Raw genomic sequence first — 24,642 nt, forward strand, 5'->3', positions numbered from 1 at the left:
TCAAAATAACTTTACATTTAACATAAAAGGTATGATTATAACAGTACAATATTAATTAATTATAAATAAATGTTACAAATCCTATCAAATATGGAGGTTTAGAAAACAATTTAAGACATACAGTTAGTTCATCTGCTAACCCTTCAAAGGGATACTCTTGGATTACAATAAACCCCACATTTAGTCTAGGCAGAAAAAAACCTGTGGTGAGGGCATCGGTCAACACAAATTCTTCTATCCCTTGCAGTGCCAGAACACACCCTGGCTTTCCCGAGTCCGAGAGGAATTGCACTAAAGCTGGAACGTAAGGGGGAGAAACTGGCAAGAATGTCTTCCTCTTCATTGGCACTCTATCCATTCTCACACAAGACCCGTGGGGACTGGCGCTCCCTAAGGAACTCCTGTGGCTCTAAGATCCCTGACTAGCATTCGTGGCCGTGAGGAGCCAGAGCTCCACACATACAATATTGCACACACCTTCATAAAGCTGAAAATATTGGCTTACCACCCGGGCCCAGCCCATTCCCCCACCCCCCCCCCCCCCCCCCCCCCCCCCTGGCTTGTGCCCCTCCCCAATCCCTCCCCCTCCCAGCACACATTACAAGGCTGTCTCTTTTAAATCATTCAGATTTGGCATTCGGGACCGATTTGTTCTGTTATAAGGGTGCCCGTTTGGCCCACTCTTGGCACTCAGCTGTTCAGAGTAGGAAGGCCCCTCTGTGGCACTCCGGGTCACAGAGGACACATGCCAACCAGGATCCATCTGACCTGGCAGCTGGAGGGCTGGCCTGCCCTTTGGTGTGGGCTCCTGCCGGATGTTACTGCTCCCGCCAGAGGCCTGGCTCAAGGGGTGAATCCGAATTTCTGAGAAGGAATTTTTGGTTTGTTGAGCTGCTAAGGGCTGGAAGCGGGGGTCTGAGGAAGCTGGGTGATTTGAGGCTGAAGAGAGATGTAACAGCTTGCGCAGTGATTTTAATGGCTGGCTCTGAAAGAAAAGATGAGAGCACATGGACGATTTAATTTAGAGTAGACTCGGAAATGGGGATGAAACGGAGGGGAGATCTGAGACAACTGCACCAGCCAGGGAGGGCGGCCATCGGGGAGGACGAGCTAGTTCAGCCTTATCTGTTCTTTCCCGTTCTTTTCCGATAAGATTAAAGTTTTTTTTTTTTTAATGAAAAAGCCTAGAAATCTAGATAAGAAATCTAGAGCTGATGTGTGGCTGACCAAAGGTGTAGGCACCTTCCACCTAGCCACATCCCATCCTTCCGGAGCATCTCATGCTCCAACCAGCAGGAAGAAGCAATAGAAGGGATATGCCTCTCACTTTGAGAAGACATTCTAACAGCTCCACATAAAGCTGTCACTTGTATCTCACCAGCCAGAACTCAGCCATACGACCATACCTAGCTGCAAGAGAAACTGAAAAAACGTAATGTTTCAATTAGGTAGCAACATACTCAGCTAAAAATTGTATATCCCCTTCTGTTCTCATCTCCCCAAGTTCCCTTTTCCCTTGACATTGCAAAATCTAAATGTTCCCTTTCTGCACTTTTACTTGTTTTTGGCTTTTGATTTGATTTTTTGAGGCGGGGGGAGGGTAAGCTTTGGGCCATAAAAAATGCACAGCACAGAGAAACAGGCAAAAGCCCTACAGATGCTAAAACACGACGGCCTTCAATTCCTACCATGGGCTCCTCGCTGACCCGCCTGTCTGCTGTGTGGCTGATGCCTGGGCCCCACAGAGTGCTGTACTGTGGAGGGAGACTGTGTTTCAAGGCCCTGTGGGCTCCCCACAGGAGAGGCATGCGAAAGCACTCTGAAATTCAAGGCCCTCATAGGGACCCGGGCACCTCTGGCTGTCAATCTTCAAGAGCCACGCATTTAAGGGCTCAGCAAAATTTTAATAAAATGTTGACAATCTCAAGGAACACTACAAGATTTGAAGGAACAGGGCACTGAAATCCCAGGGAAACTGCTTGAGAATTGATTCAAGTAGAAATCGCTCCTGGGGAAGCATCCTCCATGGCCATTCCAAAGTCTGTCCAAGAAAGCTTTGTTTGTGGTCCCCATCGGAGGCGGCATCGTACAATGTGCATCGTAAGTGCTCAAAAGTGTGTTCTTTGCTTTTTTTAAAAATGAAATTGGTACGATAACACAGTGAGATCCCTTGTGATTTTTATAGCTCTGACTCCATGTAACTATTGAGCAATTACAATAACCTGGGTTCAGCTGGAGAGACAAAATTACCTGAAAAGAGCTTCTTGGCAAAAGAAATGGCAACACAAAGAAGGTTCTAAAGCCCCATATTATTTTTTTTAATTGGGAATAGAACATCGGGCCCTTGCTCAGAGCCTTGTGCTCTTAGTTCCGATACGTATCCAGTAACTTGGATGTCTGGCTCTCTATACCCTCTCCACCCCCCAGCCTATATTATGTTAGAAGCAGAAAATATAAATGATTGGGCAAATATAATCAACATTTGGGAAACTCCTATCAGCGACTCTGAGTAACAGCTTACAGTGAAAGAAAGTAAACAACAAACCTATAAAAACAGACCCTCCTCCTCCAAATCACAGAAATCTGTGTTCATTCATAGGCACGAGTACTGTACAGCCTCAAAAGCCCATAAGGGTTGTCAGAAGTTACAGTACAGGAGAAAAATGAATTTACAAAATGTTGAATGGGATCAAAAAAGAACTTAGATTATGTTACTGTGCTCATTATGGGATACTGAAAAGATACAATGTTAAAACATTTCTAATCAAAATAGTTGTTCAAAGGAGATAAACCTCAGTCACCTGAAAAATCTACTGATTCAGCTTCCGCTCATTCTCCCATTATGGCAGATAAACGTGATTCTACAATACTGTCTAATATGCAGTTCCTAATGCAACTGTTTGCCAGTTTTCCATCAAAAACAGTATGGATTTCAGCAGTTTAAATATTCTTTCAAGAAGAGTTATCATATCTGTCTTTCAAGGCCCAATTTGTATGCCACCACCTCTAATGAAGCCTTAATCTGCCCACTACCTCCTCTCACTCTCCCCTACATTTTATGGCCATGAATTATGGTTATTTATGGATTTTCTCTCTCTTAGGCTGCAGGGTATTCATGGGCTGGGACCATGTCTTAATCGTCCCGTTAATCCCCTCCAACCCCCCAGCTAGGAGAGGGCTAGGATTCCTCGTTGGATATGGTCACTGAAACAAGCTGCATCTGGACTCCTAAGATGCTTCTGGCTATTAGTGAGCGTATATTACAGGGAGGCTTTCAGCCTTGTGGAACATTGAGAGGCTAAATTTCTCAACCTTGCCCTCCCCTCAGGAAAGAGGGTCACTGCAGAGTCTGAGAGTCTAGGAGTGATGCAGGCGCCACTCACTTGGGTCTGTAGATCAGAGATCTTCTCAGGACGCCACTCCTTTGGTCTGCTGCTCGGAGTGCTAGCAGAGTGAATGGCTTTCTGTAATGTCAGAAGATCGGGGCCATCAGAATTGGGCACCTAGAGCAGAATGTGGGCAAGGATTCAATAAGCACACCAATAAGCCTAGTTAAGATATGCAACCACACCCAAGAGAACAAAAGCAAATCAAATCAAAACTAAAAAAAAAAAACCCAATAAAAAAACTAAAACTCTCCCAATGTTCACAATGCAAGTGATGCTAGTTAAGTTCTGCTGCCCTCTTAATAATTTTCCCTGCATTAGGAAAAATTGGCAGATGTCATGCAGCTTTGTTAAAACCTCAACCCTTAAAGCATTCCCATGCTGTTAGTTTTAGTCGCTGTAAGAGAGAGCAGTTAAATTGGGCTGTATCAGGAATTGCTGTCGTATCCTCATTCCATATTGCAGTTAGGTTATGAACCAGTTCAATAAAACAAAAATTTGTTCCCACTGGGGAAATGATCCAAACGCTGTATTTGGTGGTGCCAAAGAAGTCTAGCAGGCTTTCAGGGATAAGCAAAGTGGGAAAGTATGGTTTGAATCAGATTCCCAAGACACTGCCCATTAAATCTGGGTCTAGCAATCTGCACTATGAGAATGCTGGAAATTTGTGGCACAAATTCCAAACGAATGCAATTGGTCCATTCACTGATTTTGGTGAACACAGAAGAGTAATGCCAAATGCCAAGCAAAAGCTCTGGCTTTAAACTAAGTGACCAGCAAAAGCTAGAGCCAGGCAAAGAGCAAATCACCAACAGAAGCTGTTTTTCACGGAGCCTGCTAGCTCACTTAATTTGGTCAATTCCACTTGGTTTCAGAGAAACAAACTGCCAACCAAGTGTTAACAAACTTTGTGAGCCAAACGATAAGACACTTGCTAATTATAAGTGTTAATCGAATTCTTTACAGGAAATAAGGGATTTTATGAATGCTGTCTGCCGACAATTGGCTAACGAGACAACCCAAACTAGCCTTTCGCTAGTTTGTTTGTTCAGTAATAGCCTTTTATGTGACAACCTCCTTAACTGATTCAGAAAATCCAGAATGACAAAGAATTGATATCTCAGTGACTTTATGGAACTGGCTCAGGTACTTAACTAGCACAAAGAGAATATGACCCCATGAAAATAAAAGACATGCTGTTGTCATCAGTAAAACAAGTTTACTGGAGCAGTTTTCAGGGCTACCATACGTAGAAATGGGTACCATGGGTGGAGTGACTACAGGAAGCTTTTTCAAAGAAGAACTATGCTTTAAATGATTCTTTGAATTAAAAAGAGGAAAGAGGGATTTCTTGATGCTTGGATTCTCCCCGTTGGTGGAATCTGTCTGCAACATAAGATACAAATAAACTAATTGCAAAAAAAAAGAAAAAAAGGTGTTCTTATTGAAACTCCTAGCCCTTGGAAGCCCTCAAAATGTTAAATATTAACAGTCGCTGAAAGAATCTCTCTGTGCTGTGTGTGTCTTTAGAGGGGTTCTGTGTCATTTCTGGACACGAAGATGCCAACAACGTAAATTCAAGACATGCACAAAATTCTATGTATTTAAAGAACATGTGATCATGATCTATACCTGTAATAGGAATGCCTAGAGACCTGCACACATCTATTCACATTAAGCTTACAAAACATTTAAGGATTTATTGTCAGAAATATGATTATTATACAGAATTGTGTTTCAAGAGCTATCGCTGAACTTCAACCTTTTCCTAACTGCTAGAGAGGACTTCAGCAACCAAATAATCCACCATGGAGTCTGCCGATTAGGGAAAAAACAAGATACTGCAAACCCATTTGAACATGGTCAACTCTTGAAGCAGAAATCATCAGTTGGAAGAGGATTATCACTGTTGCAGGATTCTACCGTTGAGGAAGAAGCCTGGTTCTATGCTGTTAGAAATATTCACCCCGTGGAAAATGTCTGTCGCAATTCAGAATACGGGTTTTCAATGTGAAGAAACAGAAAGTTCAATCTTTCACTTGAAGCATGATTACCAGTTAAGATACTAACTGGGATACAATTACCCAGTTGGCCAAGTCACCATATGCTCTGAGGGCTTATGTAACTCTCTGGATATGGCACTGAGGCCACATTTCCCCCGGCGGCTTCCAGATTCGCTCGAGTCAAAGCAGGCACTCTTACAAGACAGAATTATTTTTTGGCACCACTTTTCCCTCTTTTGGACATTTCAATTGTCAGAACTAGAATGTATACGAAGGATTCAGAGCATCTTTTATGGGTACGTATGTGAAGACATTTGAGTAAACTAGCCCAGAAAGTTTCCTGTTCCCATGACAGAGATCCCAGGGCAGAGTTTAACTTGAGTCAGTAAGGAGGTCACAAGAGAGCTCCCAGGAACAAGTGGCCGGAGGCTCTCCACAGACGTGGGCCTGTGGCATGGACTGAGCCTGGGGGCCTGCTACTCAGGAGAACCCACCTCTAGTTCTCTCAACTGATTGTGCCCCTTCAGGTAGCTCACAACTTGCCTGGGCAGTTCCTACAGCAGCAAAACAAAGGAGTTAAACTAGATTTAGGGCCCACGGAGGCTTTAAAGTGTCCTGCTTCTCTATGTACACTGGGCATCAGATTTCCATTTTGTTGAATCTTACGCAAAAGCCACAATGCTTTAAGTCTTTCAAATTTTGTTTATCTAGTTTTCTTTTGCTGAATTCTAGAGAGTGAAAGAAAGCTAACTTTACTTCTGTTTCAACGTTCATTCGAAGGAGGCAGAGTTAACACAGTGCAGGCTTAGGAGCCTGAGGTCTGGCAGGATACACTGAGTGCTCTCTGGAAACCTTACTCTGGATATCAAGGTCCTTTAAAAAAATTTTTTTTCTTTTAATTAAAAAATGCAGAGGTATAAACTTTTGGTTTGGAAGGCTTAAGTCATTGTGGCCTGTGCAGAGAGATTTTGCAGTGACTTTACATATCAAAAATGAAATGTTTGAAAACCTAAAAAACGAGTAAGTTCAAATGGAGAGGATGTTGGAAAGTACTAATTTTCTTATTTACTCCAATCTATACTATTTAAACATCTAAAGTTTGGACCGGATCCCGAATAATGGACTCAGACAACATGTATGTACTCGGCTAAGGCCACAGTGAGCCAGGGGCTTCAGGTCTAACGTTGGTCTAAGGCAGACAGACAGCAAAAGCTAAAACCACACACAAACCCCCTGCACTTCCTTGGTTCCTGCTACATTCTTCCACCTAATCAGCCCACAGTGGCTACGGACCTGAGGTTCAGAACAGAAAAAAAAACCTCGAAGTAAAAATAATAGTGGTTAGGTGGAGGTAGTCTCAGTTTAATGTTGATGACGGAGAAGTATGTTCTATAGACAATGATAAAATGTTTATTTTATTAGCACTTTAAATATTTTAAGCTTCTCTACTTTAAATCAGGTCTATTTTGTTTATCCAGTCTAAATAACAAATGCAGTAATATTTGATTGAGTGGCATTTTGATTTGATATTCTGCTTTAAGTGAGTTTCAGTGAGAAATACAGGCAGTTTGTTTTTTAAATGAACACTTCAGGAATATTATGCAGCCACTAAAATGAAGATGATAAAATTTGTGTAGTAACATACATATTGTGTATATGAGTGATAGACAGATAGAAATACTATTAAAAGCCAGAATAAAAAATTGTACTAGAATGATCACTATTATTTAAAACAAACTAAAAAACCACCTTCTTTCCAAATATATACACAGACTAAAAAGCTAGGAGTAAATATACTAAAATCCTACTACTAGCTGTGATAGGGTGGTAAGATTAGAAATGATCATTTTTTTCCTCAATTTTTCTATAATGAGCTCATATTTATTTTATAATGAAACATAAATTTAACAAAAAGTGAAAGAATAATCTAGAAAGGTAATCTAGGAAGGTCTTTATTAATACTTCTGGAACATCTGTGAGACAAAAATCCTTACTTTAGGTATTATATTCTTGCTACTATCATCTATCACATCTTTACTTACTATTGAGTTAAAATTCTAGAATTTTCATAATGGAATGGACCTCAGAAACACTGAGTCTAACCTACTCATCTTACAGATGAAATCAATGAAGTCCATCTGAGCAGGCCATTTGGATTATGCCTTTTTCCTTTTTAAACAAATGAGAGTCAATCGTGTATGACATAAAACTAGAAACAAAATCATTTACATGGTTGACTCAACTTTGTCCAGTCTTGAAGGTGCCAAAAGCAAAGGGGGAAGCAGGCCTCACATGGGTGAAGAAGCTCCTGCTGGCCTGGAGGCCTGGCTTCCCCATGTTTTTTCATGTCACTAACCAGCAGAATCCTTGTTTGGTGGTTCAGTGATGCGATGTGCATGGTTCCATGGAGCCAGCCCCGACTCAGGCAGAGGGCTCCCAAAAGATAAGACTCATTCCATTTCACACTTCAATGACAAGATAAACATGTCTTCCTACTAAAGCAAGCCCTGAAGTGCCAAACACGATCTCCTCTCTATGACTGGGCAGCACAGAAATGCAGCTGTCAACATGGGAATTGGATAACCAGCCAGGGGAGAATAATAAATGATGGTTAGTTATGAATTTCAAGATTTAAACATAAACCAAAACCATTTCCTAAGTTTTTGCATATCTTTAGCCCCCAGAGAGAAATAAACCCTGCCGCTTCATAGTTTTTGCATGAATATAAATTCACATGGTTAAGACGTTTATTGAGAGAGGCTTAAAGTGTTTTCTCTCATCCAAATTAAATTTATTCTATTCCTGGAGATTCTGTTGAATCTAAAAAAGGCTCTGTGAGAGGAGGATAGTTATATAGAATTTAAGACAGAAACATATATAGTGTACACATGTCAAGTCTCAATAAGAAAATAATTCACTTTGATTTTCACGTACAAAGTGTAAAGTACCCACAGACTAATGCAGGCTCGTATGCCATTGTATATAGAAATTGGCCATCTACTTACTGTTTGTGATTTCTTCTTTTTCTTTTTCATTGACCTGAAAAAACCTTGTTTTTCCTTTTCCTTGAGTTGTTCAGAATGACTAATGTTTTCAGGACTTTTCCTAAATGGGAAGACATTTTTATCATATTGATATTTCAAGCATTTTCCTGCCATTATATGACAAATACAACGAAGACTAAAAATGCAGGACACCAGGTTCAAATAGCCATGGAGAATTAAGCACACAGGCAGAGCCTCTAAAAAGCACAGGAGGAACCGAATGTAATCAAGCACAGTTAATGATCAGCCTCTGGCACAAGCTCACTCGAACTAGCAATGTGAGCATTGCTACAAACGATCTGTAACTGTGCTGCAGGACCATTTTCACGCTGCTGAAAACCTCAGAATTAGAGAGTCTAGAAAGCATACGGTTTAAAGGATGCCTTTTCTGTAACCCTCCAAGGGAAACAGCAGCAACATTTTCAATATCTTCATTTTTCTATTTACCTTTTTAAACCAGCTCAACAAGTTCATTATTAGTGGCTTGCCACGGTATTGAACATAAAAAAATCAATGCTGCTACAGACACATTACAAACAAAAGTAAAAATAGCCTGAAATGGGAAAATTCCTTTATAAAAATCTCATCTCTATTTACTAAAACTAAATAAAAAAATAGATAAGGGAAGAAAGAAATGTAGACAGAATGAATGCTTTAATACAAAGCATTCTTCTGGAAAAAAGTTTCTAACTGAAAATACTGACATTAAGCTTCATACCACTGACACCACCAGGTATTTTAATACAAATAGGAAATATTAAAAGACAGTAAACAAGACACCTTGGTCCCAACAAGTTGGCTACTTGTATGTTAACAGAGGCTCTATATCACTTTAATTCACCGTCTTTAAAAAGCAACTCAACTGGTGTTATTCTTGAAAAAGGCACATTCTGTGGGCTCTATTTTAAATTTGAATATCTAAGTGACTGTGGAAAACAATGTTCTCAAATGATTGGATTAGCTATTCCCTAAAATTAAGAGTAGAAACATTAAAGTGACAGAGTTCATTCATATTTACGGTTTTAGAACACCTAATAGTGATGAAGTTACCTGAACATCTAAGAAAACATGAGCAAAGTAGCATCCTTTACTTGATTAAATCTGTGTGAAGGCAGAGAACATCTATATAAACTATTATAGATCCACATGATAGAAAACATCCTAAAACTATTAAAAATATATCACATTTCAAATAATTTTCACTGATATGAAGGAACATTCAAACTACAAGATTCAAAGCTTTCTACATAATAGGAGCTCAATTGTATTAAAAAAGGGTATGTACGTGTACATATGCACACATTTTTAAAAAGGCAGGAAGAAAATACAATAAAATCTTAATAGCAATCTTCTCTCAGTGGCAGGATTATTGGTGATTTATGGTTCCTTCTTTTTAATTTCAACAGCAAACATGCACTACAGATATAATAAAAAGGTTTTACAAACCACACAAAATTTATTTGAAAAACCAAGAACTCAAGATCAAAGAGAACAAGGGAAGATTGGGAGAGAGAGAACAGACAGATAAAAAACAGCAAGTAAAAACTATGACTGTTTGAAGGAGCAATAATCATTAAGTGTGCAGACTACAAGTCAATGAGAACACCAGGGAAGCACAAACACGTACTGTAGACCCAAGTGTTCCTGAAACTTCTTAAGACCTGCAATTTTGAACATCATTGAGAGAGTTCCAAGCTCCAAAGTGAAAGTTTTATAATACAACACAATTAATAAAACAACCAGTGTTGGAACTCAGAATGACGCATTTATAATTTTGAAAGCTAGCAAATTTCAGACGTGATGGAATGGGTGAGAATGGAACAGTGAGACAATTCTTAAAATGCAGTGTTCTGCTGTTGGGAAAACCCTTGCATCCCAATGACAGAGTGGGCCTAGACCCTGGGAATTTGGTCAAAGTTTCTTACGACAAGTACTTTTGGGATTAAGGAGATGAAACCCTTGCCTGGAGCCTAAAGACAGGCTGCCCTAAACTTGATCCCAGGCTACAGCATCCAGTCACGTTAGGGTTCTAGGGAACCCCAGCCACCATCTAGTCCAACCAGTCACACTATTTTTAATGTTCTGTAATTTCCAGAAGTTAAAGAATTATATGCTTGTGATATAGCTTATGTCCTTCCATAACGGGGTCTGCACATAACCTAGAAGCACAGCAGAGTATTCAGATTAACGGATAGAAGCTTTTACCAAGCAGAATGAAAGTCAACAAAATCTCAAAAGCCTGACAAGGGTCAGCAGTAAAAGTGCTTTCTGCCAATCCAGGAGATCTTCAAGGGGAACACGCTCATCATGACTACAACCTCAGGATGGGAATGGGCACTACTATAAGAACCTTAATGCTGGTGCGAAAGGAAGGGAAGGCTTAAGACACTAGTCCTAGGAGGAGGAGGATTTGAGTGGGAAGAAGAGTGTCTATCCAATAAGATGAAGGCATGAGGAGAGGGGCAGGGGGCAGGGTAATGAAAGAGAAGAAGGAGCAGGGCAAAAAGTCTAGTGTTTGCAGTTTCAACGTCCCCAAAACCCAGGGAAGATGAATCAAATGCCCTCTGCAGGGTCTTTCCAGAGGTACTGGAGAAACCAGAGCTGCCAGGGCAGAGGGAATGACGGGGAAAGCATCTTCAAACTGAAGCTGAGCAGAGGCAGTGGGGCCAAGATCCAGGTGGGGGAAATCTCAGAGGCCAAAACAAAAAAGGAAATAAATTACCCTTGAACTAGAGGATGACAGGAGTGAAGCGTAAGTGTGCGTGCATCACAAAAGACACAGAAGGAAGTCAGAGAGAAAGAGAAAGCGCGCAAGTGGGAGAGAGAAACGGAGAAGCTACACTGAAACATATACAGAGAATTAAAAGAGAAACAAAAGGGAGAAAATCCTGGCAGAGAGACTCAGAGAGATGGAGAGAAGCTGCCTGGAACATAGGCACCTGAAAAGCTGTGTGTTATACCAGAGAATGAAGAGAGAGACTTGGACATTTACAACCGGTACTGTGCCAAATGGGTAAGAGCGAGCCCCATAATCTATCTCATTTGTGAATTCTGGACCCTGCGATTCTACCTGGTATGGCTGACAGTTATGTGCTGAGCTGAGCTAACTGTATAGGTAACAGATGGGTCCAAGAGGAGCAGCACAAGAGAAGGACAAGTGGGCAATCACATAAATCTCAGGGACGGGAGCTTTGAGAAGGACCACGCAGCTAGTCACCTGGCACATTTTCCAGGGCTGATAAAACAGCGGGGAGGGGGTAAGGATGATGGTACGGGGGGTAACAGGGGTGACAGTCTCCTTCCTGCACAGTCATGGGACTCAAAAGTTATCTAACACAACAGCTATTTCCATAAGAGGTCAAAAGGAAAGAGAGAATTTAAAAGATTCACCTAAAAAAGGGAAGGAATTAAAATTGACTGAATCAAAGTCAGCTTGCACTTCGTACATGCCAAGCCCTGTGTTAAGTGTTGCAGCTACAGAAAAGAATGAAACAAGTGTGACCTCAAGCTGCTCACGGATTCCAGGCGGGAGACTCAGAGGTCTGACGGAGGGTCAGACTCCCGGGGCTTCAGTATAACCCCGTTGGGAGTAGCCTGAAGGTGAGTGGAAGAGGAGAGGGGCACTTGCCCTGCCCCGGCCTTACCCTGGCAGTGTGACTAGGGTGGTCAGTTAATGTCCGAGAAGAGAAAATCAGGGAATAATTTTGTGAGTTATGGCGGCAAGTAATAATGGATACCAATATATTCATAACTTTACGAGAAGAAAAAGCTGGGGATTGTACGAGTGAGTGACAGCAATTCTTCACTTAACTACTAGGATTTCTAATTAATTTGGTTTACTGTTTAACCATCAATTTTTAACCCAATTTTGACAGCAATCCTCCTAAACATATTTATATACTTTGCCTTTTTAAGCAAAGAGCAGCCTATTTTATAAATACATATTCTACATGGATATCTATTCTATGTATGAAACCATAAGGGTTAGAAATGATCTTCCCACTGGGGGCCTGAGAAAATGCAAAAATACCCTCTTCTCTCCACAGTATTGCTCGGGATCATTCTCCTCTGCACACTGTATTGTCACCTGGGATTATTTCTTGCCTGACAATCTCAGCGCCAACTGCTAGAAATGTGCATAAAAGAAGAACAAACAGGCTCACGGGGAGGGTAGAGGTGTTTTCCCATTAGTAAAGATGATGCATCTGACTGCATTAACTCTATTTCTCTTGTTCTGCGATATTTTGGCTTATTTCCCAGTTCTTAACTGGATTCTGGATAGCTGAGATGGCCAGAATAACCACCCTGGATCTTAGACTACAATATCTATTTATCACTTTAAAATATGACATAGTAGATTGATTTTTCCATTGCAAGAAATGTGTACACTGTACAAATAAATATTCCCTTCCCAAAAGAAATGTAAAGTACTACTATCAAGGAGAAACAGACTGACCTTAGGTAACTGATAATTTAGGAATAGCAATTCACTATGTTACCATAGCAAGGTTCGTTCATGTGTTTGTAACAGTTATCAAACTGCATCTCTCTCAAATATACACAATATGGTGAACCAATGAGAAATTTTGTTTAAGGAAAACAAAACAAAGACAAATCAAGCTTAATGAACGACTAAGACTAAGTTAGATGTGATGCATGAAGGAAAAGTATCGACAGCATTATCATAAGGAGTAGTGGGAAGAAAAGAATATTGCCAATTTATCATTGGCAATTCTGGAACTCTCTCAAGCCTCATAAAAGTAGTATCAGAGTAGGGATGACTTGATGAAGATTTGTGTAAAGTTCAACACCTCAATTGTGCCTCTAATTCTTTCTAAAACAACTGTTTTCAGGTTTCTACACATACCCAGGTCTAAACAAGCTCTACTCAAACTGACTATCAAAAAGACAGAAACAATATGTTGTTAATACTACCTAGCCTATATTTGGATTTAGTTTTGATCTGACCTACCTAATTTTCACAGGTCTATATTAATCTATAATTGATACTCTTTTAAACCATCACCACTTCCTCGTGCAATGACCAGGAGGAATAACACTTCCTTCTGCACTTCTGTGTTCTCACAATTTAGACACTATTCTTAGAGCTTGTCAAAGCCACAGCTGAAAACTGTCAGTGCTGGTGACTAAAAGAAGCCGTACGTGTGCTCTCAGGTTAATGTATAGGAGATCTTGCCTACAGTTTCAGGGAGAAAGAATGCACCAAAGGTTATCAGCAAAGTAAGTGGAGAGGAGACACCTGCCAAATCATACTGAAGTCAGAGGACATTAAAATAAAAGTGGCCATTGTTAAGAAGTCACAACAGGGCCAGGCACTGCTCTAGGTGCTTTGGATGGTTTACCTCATTTAGTGATCACATGGAGCCTAGGAGGGAGCTGTTATTCTTAGACCTGTTCTACAGATGAGGAAACCAAGGGGCAGAAGGGTCAAAGTTACATGGCCAGAAGGGGACACTAATCAAGATATCCTACTTTCAGAGTCTAACTTCTTGTCACTAATATTAAAACTCTCATTTCATAAATAAGGCAATGGACGTAAAGTGTGCTTATAAAAGTATTTACAGCTTTAAAAAGATCGTTTTTATTATTGTTTTTAAAATAAGTAAGTTATTTTCACCATAGGGCACAGTAACACTGAAACCTTGATATAACCCTACCAACAGGGTCCAAATTGTGAAATCACACAGAGTTAGGAGTACTGACCTAGGCCCTTCTGTGACCTCCAGCAACAAATACCACAGATGGAATCTCTGACAAAATGATCTGATTCTAAATTCAGTGTGTTACAGTGATACGCCATTTTCTTCTCTTAATGAAGAATTTAGTAGTTCTATGAAGTACACATAAATAACCCTCACACCTAGATTCTGGGCAGCTGAGAATATAAAGTCTACATTATTAAAAAAAAAAGAAAAGTCCTTACTCCCCAGATAGATCTGCTAATGAGACTTGATACACATTATAATTCTCTCCCCAAATTTTTATTACATATGACCCAAAAAAGATAAAAGGATAAACAAAGTTGGTGCCTCATTTTAACCTCTGACTACCATTACGTTTTTGTGGTAGCATACAGGGTTGTTCCCTTATTTCTCTCCTTTCACCCCGAATGAAATTCAGGTGGCAGAGAGGTGAAAGACACGAGCTTTGGAGTCAAAGCCTATCTAGGTCTAGATCCTGGCTCCCTCCGCCCTGTTACTGGTTGTCCAGCACCGAGCAAGCTCCTCACCTTCTCTAAGGTGCAGTGTCCTCACCTGTAGAACGGGAGCCATCCCTACTTCAAAGGCTGATTGTGTGGACTGAGTGAGCAGTGCACACAAAGTGCTAAGCAAACTGTCTGCTACGTGACTCAAGAGCAACAAGAGAGGAGACAGCGGAAGACATCAATCATGTCAGGAGAATGCAATGGAAGACTTATGAGGTGTTTACTGACCCAGGAGATTTTTTTCTTTTATATGATATCTAATATAAGTGCTGAACTTATATGTAGAAACCACTACGAAGAATGACAAATCATATTTTCCTTATCAAACAATCTCTCTCAAGAAAGAAAGGCCAAGCAGGAGAAAGAAAGCTAAAAGTTTATCCAGAATTTCTTTGAAATCTCAAATCTACGATTAAAAAAGAAAACAAACCAAAATACTCACCACGGATCAAACGCTGGTTGTCTTTTTGAGTGGTTAGTTCCAGAGCCGCTTTCTGATGGTAGGGAAGAAACTCTGGTTGACACATTATTTTCATGGAACGAATTGTCTGGACGTGGAGACGGCACTGAATAAAGAAAAAATAAGCCACTGATGTGCCCCCTTGGTCAAAGCAGTTCTCATGTTATTCAATCGCATTTTCTCTCACACAAAGAAAATAAGCTAACAAACAGGTAAAATCCTCATCTGCCCTTCATTATAACTTGTGTTTTCTGAGGGCGGAGGCATTCCAGGGAACATTCTCCCTCTCACCACTGCTCACGACAGTAACTTGCAAGGGTCAGTTAACGCCAGGTAATTATGGATTCAAAACATAAACTGACCTGACAGCTGACAAATTGAACGTTGTAGGATATTTTAAAGTATGAATATGATAGCACCCCCACCCCCTGCCACTGTTTTGACATTCTTTGGAGTTGAGGCTTTCTTATATCATAGACTCAACTATGCAAACTCCCTTCTTGGTCTGAAGTGACTCCTAACAATATGGGTGCTGGAATATACAAACTACAGTTGAGGCTTTATGCTTGGGAGGCAGCATCAATTTTGCATATTTTTAACTAAATTCCAAATAAATTTGATTATTTGCATAAAAATACTATTTTTCTCTAGGTTCTCAATCCAAGAATGAACAGAAAGACAAAGCACAACGCAAGTGAGTAAACACTTTTCTGCTTTTTGGGGGGGAGGGACGGTTACTATCTTTTCTCGTCAATTTCTAAGCTTGGTCATAAATCAAAATACACTGCAAGTTTCATCGCAAAAGGAATACACAGGCTGTATATCAAGATAAATGACACCATTTCACTTGACTCTTGACCAGAAAGACTGGAAACAGGAAGTATTATGGAAACATCTGTCATTTCAATGATACTACTAAATCAAGATTTAGTCTCCAGATGTTTCACCTAGTTAAATCTTTTCCTTCTATTTCTAGACTTTCTAAAATAAAAATATTCTACCTGCCAAACCCTGAAGTGGATTATGAGGAAGAAAAATGAGGGACTTTGGTGATATTAACCAATTTAATTCACTTGCAATCAAAATAAAATGGTGTTTTCAGAGGTCAAAGACTAACTGATTAATTAATTTAAAACTTCACTAACATTTCATGTCAAAGTATATTCTCCAGACATCAATAGAAATAACGTGTATAGTCCATTTTGGAAGTAAAACAGTGACAAAAGAAAAGGCTTTTGCTCATGTACACTACAATATTTTATTTTAACTAACTTTAATCTGAATTAAAATTTTACTTCCATAGGATTCTAAAGTAACTGTGGCATCAGGGGCTGGCCTGGTGGCATAGTGGTTAAGTTCGCGTGCTCTGCTTCTGCAGCCTGGGGTTCACAGGTTCGGATCCCGGGCACAGACCTAGCACCGCTTGTCAAGCCACGCTTTGGTAGCATCCCATATAAAGTGGAGGAAGACTGGCACAGATGTTAGCTCAGTGACATTCTTCCTCAAGCAAAAAGAGGAAGACTGGCAACAGATGTTAGCTCAGGGCCAATCTTACAAAAAAAAAAAAAGAAAAGAAAAAAGAAAGAAATGCATTAAAAGGCATATTGGATGCCTTATGCTTTTTTCAAAGGTGGGGCTGGGAGAGAACAGAGTAGCCTAATCATTCAATAGACATTTAGTCCTAAATAACACTTGTATGCATGTATTTAGCTCAGGTTCCTAATTAAAATGACCAAGCAGTTCTCCATGTTCCCTCCCAATTCCTGCCTCTTTCCAGCTGTCCTCCCTAATCAACAGAATAGTGAGAAGCCAGGCAATGTGGGCATGAGCGGCTGTAGAAGGTAGTAGTGACCCTTGAAGGCTTTGAGAAGCTGAGCCTCCTGGACCTAGGACATTGTCCCCACCCTAATGGGCTTGGCGTCAGTCTATCCACTAGGGGCTGGGGCTTCCCAGGGGCTCTCACTTTATTACCACATAGCTCCTCAAAGGAGATGCCTTTCTCTGTCAATGTCTCCTAAATCCACACAGCCCCCGAAGCATGTTTTCATTGTCTATTAAACACTGAAGTACATTTTTAAGGTTGTGCAAGTACACTTGAAGACTTTCTTTCATTCAGTCAACAAATGTTTATGAAACTGCCAGGCAGTGTGCTAGTCAATGAGGGTAAAAGAGGAAAAGATAGAGAACTTAACGTCTTTGAGGGCCTTGCAATCTTGTGAGAAACACAGACAACGAATCAGTGCCGTGTGGTCTGTGTTATGTTAGAGGCCTAGGCAAGGAACCATGGGTGGAACAGAGGAGGAAACACTTCATTTCATCTGCGTGGGCAGGGAAGACATCACACGGCAGAGGACCTCAAAGTAGAATCTCAAAAGAACAGAAACAAGCTATGCAAGCAGGGGGAGGAGCGCATGTCAGGCCAGACAGGGGCAGGCCTGGATGCGAGTCCCACAGGCTGGGCACCAGAGAGGAGGGGGAGCAGCTGGAGAGGATGGCAAGGGCCAGGACACGGAAAGTCTGGAATGCCATCTTAGGGAATTCAGATATTGTCCTGATGCCAATGGGAAGCCAACAGAGGACTCAGCAGGTGAGAGAGAGAGGACTGGAGTGGGGGTCTGGGGGGACAATGGGTTGCCTTGCTCTATTTTTGTCCCTGTAGCATTTCTTACCTTTTACTGCTCTATATAATTATTCCATTTAGTGTTGCTCTCTCCTCATGAGAACGTGAGCTCTGTGAGGGTAGAGACCTTTGGCTGTCTTGTTCACTGACATGTTCTAAGCTAGAACAGTGTCAGGCAGACACGTGACATGGATAAATATTTTATGACTTAACTGAATGAATGAGGGGTGGGGTCAGAACACAGCTTCAGAAAGATCATTCCAGGGACTGTTTCAATGGCGACCTTGGCGAGAGGGAGACCAGTTGAGAGGCTACTCAAAGAACCCAAGTCAGATACAACGAGGGCCTGAACAGTGGCACCCACGGCAGGGAGAAGTGCTGGAAGGCAACAGCGCAGGCAAGAACGACGCTGGTCTGATGGCAATCAGGGCAGTGAAATGTAGTGAGGGGCGAAGCCTGGAGGTTTAGTGACAGGGAGAGGGGAGAGGGCCCTGGTGGGTGCTAGGGGCCGGGCTTACCTCTGTAGAAGCTGCCAACTCTCCTTGGAACAGGATCATTGTATAGGTGTCTATTTTCTTTAGGGGCGGTGCCATCATCAGAGTGAGGGTCATGATATGATCCACCCTGAGACAGGAAACAGGTTTATAAAAAGTAAAAGACAGAGCATGGACAACGTGGCCTGTGAACTTAGAACAGTGCCTAATTGGTTTATAATTTACTCTAGGCTCTTTTAAAGAGAAAATTCAGAACTGTGGCTTGAGGAAAACCACTTACTTTACAAGCAAGTACAAATTATTTGCAGGAGATGGAGTATGAACACATTTTAAAAGATTGGTCATTTGACATCATTACAATTTATCTTTACAGGTACATTTTATCATAAAAGACAGCAACTCTGGAGAATTCAGACCTCAGACTTCTGCCGTGTATGGAATGAAGAGGGTCCTTCTCTGGAGGATTCTTTAACGGAAGATCGCGCCACAGTCATCTCCGGAGGGAGTTGTTCTCCAGGCTGGAAGTCAAATTTAAAAGCATTTATAAGAGTGCCCTGTTCCCAAGAATGAAAATCACCTCAATCACCAGGGGCTTTATTTGGTAGAACCAGTACCTCAAATGGCTAAAATAAAAAATGTTGGTTGGCTAAAACACAAATTGTCCCATAAAAGAGTGAATCGTCTGATGAATGTAAAATAAGTCAAACAAATGTCACACAAATGGAAAGTGAAATTCTCATTAAAGTGAAGGCGAGCTGGGAATGAATTTCTCTGAAAATAGTTCAATTAATTATTAAAAACAAAGAAAATCCTCTTCCTAATATCTAGATAGTCATGGTTCTGAGCAGCACTCTAATTAGAGATTCTATTAGTTAATCTAAAATTTCTCTAGCAGATTTTGGGCTGAGCTCTCCAAAAAGAACTGCGCAGATCCAAAATTATTTTTCATGAAGGTCTTATATTAGCAGATTCAGATGCAAACAAATGTTCTTTGAATATATCAACGAATAGAATCAGTATTCTTAATAACTAACTACTGTATTATCTTAATTCCCTAACTACTGTAGCTTATGGACTTGAGTTCTCTTCTCCATCTTCCCAAGGATAACAGTACTTATATTTCATGTATTTTCTTAATCATAATCATGACAGCGCTCATCTCCGGAGACACTACCTATTTCTCTCAAGGAAGTGAGTCACAGCTAAGAGCAGCCTTGGTCCACAATGGTGTTCACTGAGGGGAAAAGTAGCATTTTCTACCCTTGGAAAAAAAGATTAAGGAACAAAATTACCAAGCCATTAGGAGGAGTTAGCTGCATTGTGTATCCGTACATTACACACAGAAAGACTATTATCTTGAGCCTTTCGTGATATATCAAAAACATTTTATTTAAAGTTCAAAACATGATTCTATCTTTCTCCCCCTCACTCCCCAAATGTACTATGAAAGGATTCTGGGCAGGAAATCACTAATGTAGCTTTTCTTCTTTCTACTTTGTAACAAGATCTCATTTGAATTTTATCACCTGTATTGTTTACAAAGGCCTCTGGAAAAGTGTTTTAGAAAACACATGATTTACATCTAACCTAAACTCTTAAGTGACAGTGTCAGCCCAGTCCCCTTGCTCTTGAAGGTGGCCACAAGACTTTGCAAGAGCATGATTCCCACCATTTATTCACAGCTTTGGTTACTTGTCAAGCCGTCTGCCATCTTTGTGCCTTTAAACTTGTACTTTCTTGCAGCTTGGCACTGTACCTCCCAAACTGGACTTAAAAATTCAGTAACAGTTGGATCTATGCTTAGGCCAGTCGCTGTTTATAATTAGCTTATTTCCACCATGCTCACAAAGTCTTTTTTCTGGAACTCTCAGAGAGCCAGTCCATTTGCCTTTTCCAAGTTATAGCTTTTTGTTTTTCTTACTTCTTCTCTGTTTACACTATGCTTAATGCTAGCATACTTTACCTGGCTCTGACCTCCATGTAACGTCTATGGGCAGCTACCATGCTCTAGAGATCTTTCTAGGCCCTAGAGGTTCTCTTCTCTCTAGAGGGATCCTCGGGAGCTCCTCCGACCACTGGTCTGACTCCGATCATAACATCTCCTGCCATGTGTATCTCCTCCATGTGCAAGTGTGTATCTCCTGCCCTTCTTCTCCCCTGGGCACCAGATGGTCTTTCCAACCTTGTGGAGAAACACCTCTGCTTAGGGGCCGAGGGTCACTTCAACCTGAACATGTCAGCATGACAGCGTGAAGAGTGCTGGCCTAGGAAACTAGACATTGCCTCATGATCATAGCTCTGCCCTGAACTAGTGGGGTAAACCTGGGCAACCCACCCAACTTCTCGGAACCTCAGCATGCTCATCTGTGAAATAAAGGGGTTGAATTAGGTGACTTCGAAAGTCCTCTCTTCTACTCTCAAAGAAGCCCTAGAAAAGAAACCGTGAAGGCTTCTTTTTCCTATATTGAATCCTTCAATTCACAAGTCCTGTTGTTTTTACTTCTGAGGTGTCTTGAAAACCCACTCTTTCTGTTTTCCCACTCGAACTGACTTAGTCCAGAACATACTCTCCCCATCTCATGCTTAGATTATTGCAAAAGCCACCCCGAATCTGGCATTTTTCACTCCAGCAACGTGAAACAAGTTGCAATCCCCACAGCACAGCATGCTATTTAATGTCTTTATTACCCTCTTTTCCTCAAAGTGCTCTGTTCTGCCCTCCCTTCGAGCCTCTTTCCTGATATCGTCTCTGCTTTCCTCCCCTGGCTAAATCCCAGCAGTCTCTGCTCAGATGCCTCCTCTCCTGAGGCCTCTCACAAGCCCCTGCCGGGACCGCGCTCCTCCTCTCTGTCCGAGGCACACACACCTCCAGCACAGTGCGCCACGCAGCCTCACAGTATTAGAAGGGCCTATCCGTTGGCAAATGTGTGCCATCTCCTCTCCCCCAGCTCGCACACTCCAAGTGAAGGAGGACTACATCTTTTTCATCCTTCTAATTAGAACTTATCGTGGTGCCTTGCTCAGTAAATGGCTGAACACATCTTCATTCTTTAGCCATTTAAAACCTTTGTCTACACCTCAGCTCAGAGCAAGACCTTTATTTGCCCCTAAAGCCACTTCTGACTGCTCCTGCTCACAATGATCTCTCCCTGTTCCCAACTCCTATTTATAGCCAGTGCTGTAGTAATTTGGTTCTTAATTATTTCATTGTTATCATGTATAATTTAATCTTCCCTGAGAGAAGATAAATTTCTCAAGGGCAAGAACCCCACATCAGACACTCTTTTGAGTGTCTGAGAATATCCAGCACAGAGAAGGTGTTCAACGTCTAAAGAACAGCCCCGACAGAAGCAGCAACAACTAAAATCTGTTCGACGCTTACTCTGTGCTGGGCACTGGGCATGGTGCTTTATACACCGAGTAAAATCCTCACAACACTCAGATGAGTAATCTGAGGCACAGAGAGATTTCATCACTTTCCCAAATTTACACAGCTTGAAGCACATTGCAGAACTAGGATACCAACCCAATCTGTCTGGCTGCCCAGCCTGAGCTCTTAGCTGCCTTGCTACACTGACTGCTGAGTTACTGACAGCCTCCTCGTCCCCAGCACTCATCTTGCTAAGCCTCCCATGACATACTCCATCCATATTTCCTGGAGTTCTGACACATGCTGATGAACCTATTTTCATATCCTCTAAAAGGGACTTTCCCTATATGAAACCTTCCTTCTGAAATTGGCTTTTCCCCACCTTCATTTCTTTGATGCAGGTGAATGTTTCATATCGCGAAAACAGAATTTAAAAAACATGTGTTCTATGAATGCTACTTCTTTTAAACAGGTTAGTGTCAGTTTTAGAGTATGAAGATCAGTAAGACGGAGGAAGCATTAGGCTGAAAACATTGCTCTGAGATTTAAAAACAACCCAAAAGAATGAAAATTAACATTTATCCTGGCCTGAAGTTAAATTTACCTATAGTTCTAGTTAAATTTAAAACTTCCAATTCAGCTAAGATATCAAGTAAGGTATTAGCAAAATGGTTTGATTTAAGCAAATGTGGTTTGGAGAGATTAGAGAAAATCCCCATAAATTCACACCGAATTTTGAGAAAATTAAAAACTAACCCATATATAGCTGATAAATTCTATAATAAATCAAAATAGGATTCTCTCAACAAAATATGCCAGAAAGGAACATTTAAGACAGGAAATAGATTTCTAAAAACGAGCTTTTTGAGTTCTCTTGAGTACTCAGTGATTGGCTTAAATAAGTAAATTATTTCTTTTTTAAAGATTAGCCCTTTAAATATTGCTTCCCTGAATGCATCCGATCGAGAAAGTACCACCTCCTGCAGTAGGGAAAATCGCAGACTGACTATTCACACCCCTGCACCACCTTCCCAAGCTGAGCAGGATCGGGGCAATGTCCTAAGCTGTACCTGAGGCGATAAGAGCTGCAGGCTGTTGGCTCTGGCCGCCATCCCTTGCCCTACGCTCAAGCTTCCGTCCAAGCCTTTGGCTCTCACTTTGTCCCGGGTCACGTACATGGAATGCCGGTGTGGGCGTTGCTGGGAAGAGAAAGGGCTGGTGTAGCCCAGCCCATATGAAAACGACTCATGAGGTGCAGACAGTGAATGGGAATGGCTGCTGTCCATGTGCTCAGGCAGCTTCAACTCCTCCATCGTTTTAGAATGCCTGGTTGTGGTTCGGCGTGAGTCGAGAGTGCCCTCACTTCGGTTATTTCTCCCAGAGGGGCTGAGCAAAGTTCTCGTGTCACTGTGCCTGGTGGGGGTTGGGCTGGTGGGAGAGTTCAAGTCCAAGCAGCTGGATGGAAAGTACCTACTGGTATTAGACTCTGTAATTTGGGCCCTGGCTTCAGAAAGGTTGCTCACTGACTTGGAGTCACTCAAGGCCCCATGGCTTTTGGCCTTGGTCCTGTAGGAGGGACTCCTAGAGGACTGGGGAATAGTGTCAATGTAGCTATGTCGACTCTGTTTTTCACTGGGCTGCAGTGTTCCCGCTTTGCTCTGAGAGCTTTCCATGAATGAGTGCCGGTTCTGCTGAGATCTGCTGCTTGACTTGAGGTACTTTGTGCCTGGGCCTTCCGAAGGCTTTGGGTCAATATTAAAATCAAACTCTGTCTTTGACTTGGCTTCTTTTGGGCTGAGAAGGTGTGGCATGTTGTTGTTGGTAAGATCTTTGCTGGTAGACCCAGGCTGGCTGCTTGCTTGGTAGGTTTTGGTGTGCATGGGACTAAGAGTAGCTCCAGCAAGGTTTCCATTTAGGAAGCTTTCATTGGCAGGAAGACCTTCATCAGCCCGGGGCAGACCCACACTTAGGTTCTGGATGTCCTTGCTGTTTGATCTGTGGTGAGACTGCAAAGCAGCACTTTTGCTGGCTTGGTTTCTATGTTAAAAACAAGAGAAGTATATCAGTTTCCCTCAATAGCAGACACGCAAAAAGCATCATTAAAAAAAAGGACAAATACCTAAGACACCTCAAAGACTGAAAAAACTCTGTCTAATACGTGCCAACAATTAACAAGTAACCCTAAGAAGTAAGTTCCTTAGATCAAGTCACTGCAACAAAGCACCAGTCCTGATGAAATGATTTTGGCATCCTTAAACGCTCAGCTAACTTGCTGCCAACACAGTTTCAAACTGATAATCTGGGGGAACATGCTTTTGCTGTATTGGTGCTCACATGAGTGTTTGTTATAGAACGCCTGTTAAGAAGAAGAGAGCTGAGCTGTAGGCAAACTCTATAACTCTTTTGCCTGCTTGAATGTCAGAAGGCAACATTTAGACTTGAAGGTCACTGTGTTCTTTGAACTTCGTTTTTATTTATAAAACTTACAGCCTGCCTCAGAGATATACAGTCATAGACACCAATGTCTCTTTTGTCTTTAGCCCGTATCATCAAACAATGAGAATCCCAGCAATGCATTCAGTAAAAGAAAATGGCACTCTAAAAAGAAATGTAAATTGCCTGGTGAGGTTTGTTGGAAAACATGGTGATCGATGTCTACGTTTTGGAGAAGCGGCACTCCTTGGGGTACTTCAGACACCTCCAGGTGCGCTAAACAGGAACGCATCTCTAACTGACCAGAGGGGTCTAACGAGTTAATTTCTCTCCAAAAGACACAATTTATTCTCTTCTTCATTTCACAGGTCATTATTCCAAGCCGTCTGAGGCCTCCTTTAGGATTTAAAGCTTCATTCCCTACTTGGTTTAAAATACAAAATATAAATCCAGAAGAAAACCTTGTCCTCTATTCAAAAGCTGAAAATGACATCATAGCAAAGTCAGTTTGATCTATTGTAACTATTTACAGGACCAAATTGTAGTTTGAGATAGGTGAGAATGTTTTCAAATGAAAAATAATTTACACATTTCCCTCTTTACTAT

General features: G+C 41.4%; 1 protein-coding gene across 7 annotated transcripts in view; it reads right to left on the reverse strand.

Moving 5' to 3' along the window:
• Window positions 1–592: 592 nt before the first annotated feature.
• The window catches only part of CDKL5 (cyclin dependent kinase like 5), a 178,711-nt gene continuing 154,661 nt past the window's right edge, over window positions 593–24,642 (reverse strand). For 4 of the 7 annotated variants that reach the window (XM_046673366.1, XM_046673363.1, XM_046673364.1 and 1 more), the window contains 8 exons: window positions 22,674–23,640; window positions 18,650–18,751; window positions 18,258–18,363; window positions 15,102–15,225; window positions 8,395–8,494; window positions 4,650–4,772; window positions 3,384–3,503; window positions 593–985 (listed from right to left, as the gene is read on the reverse strand). In XM_046673366.1, coding sequence (XP_046529322.1) covers window positions 599–985; window positions 3,384–3,503; window positions 4,650–4,772; window positions 8,395–8,494; window positions 15,102–15,225; window positions 18,258–18,363; window positions 18,650–18,751; window positions 22,674–23,640 — 2,029 coding nt within the window. In that variant the 3' untranslated portion in view covers window positions 593–598. The remainder of the gene's footprint in view (window positions 986–3,383; window positions 3,504–4,649; window positions 4,773–8,394; window positions 8,495–15,101; window positions 15,226–18,257; window positions 18,364–18,649; window positions 18,752–22,673; window positions 23,641–24,642) is intronic. The other 3 variants (XM_046673367.1, XM_046673365.1, XR_006890306.1) reach the window with 2 other exon arrangements.

Source organism: Equus quagga, chromosome 10, assembly GCF_021613505.1.
Source record: "Equus quagga isolate Etosha38 chromosome 10, UCLA_HA_Equagga_1.0, whole genome shotgun sequence".
NCBI lineage: Eukaryota > Metazoa > Chordata > Mammalia > Perissodactyla > Equidae > Equus > Equus quagga.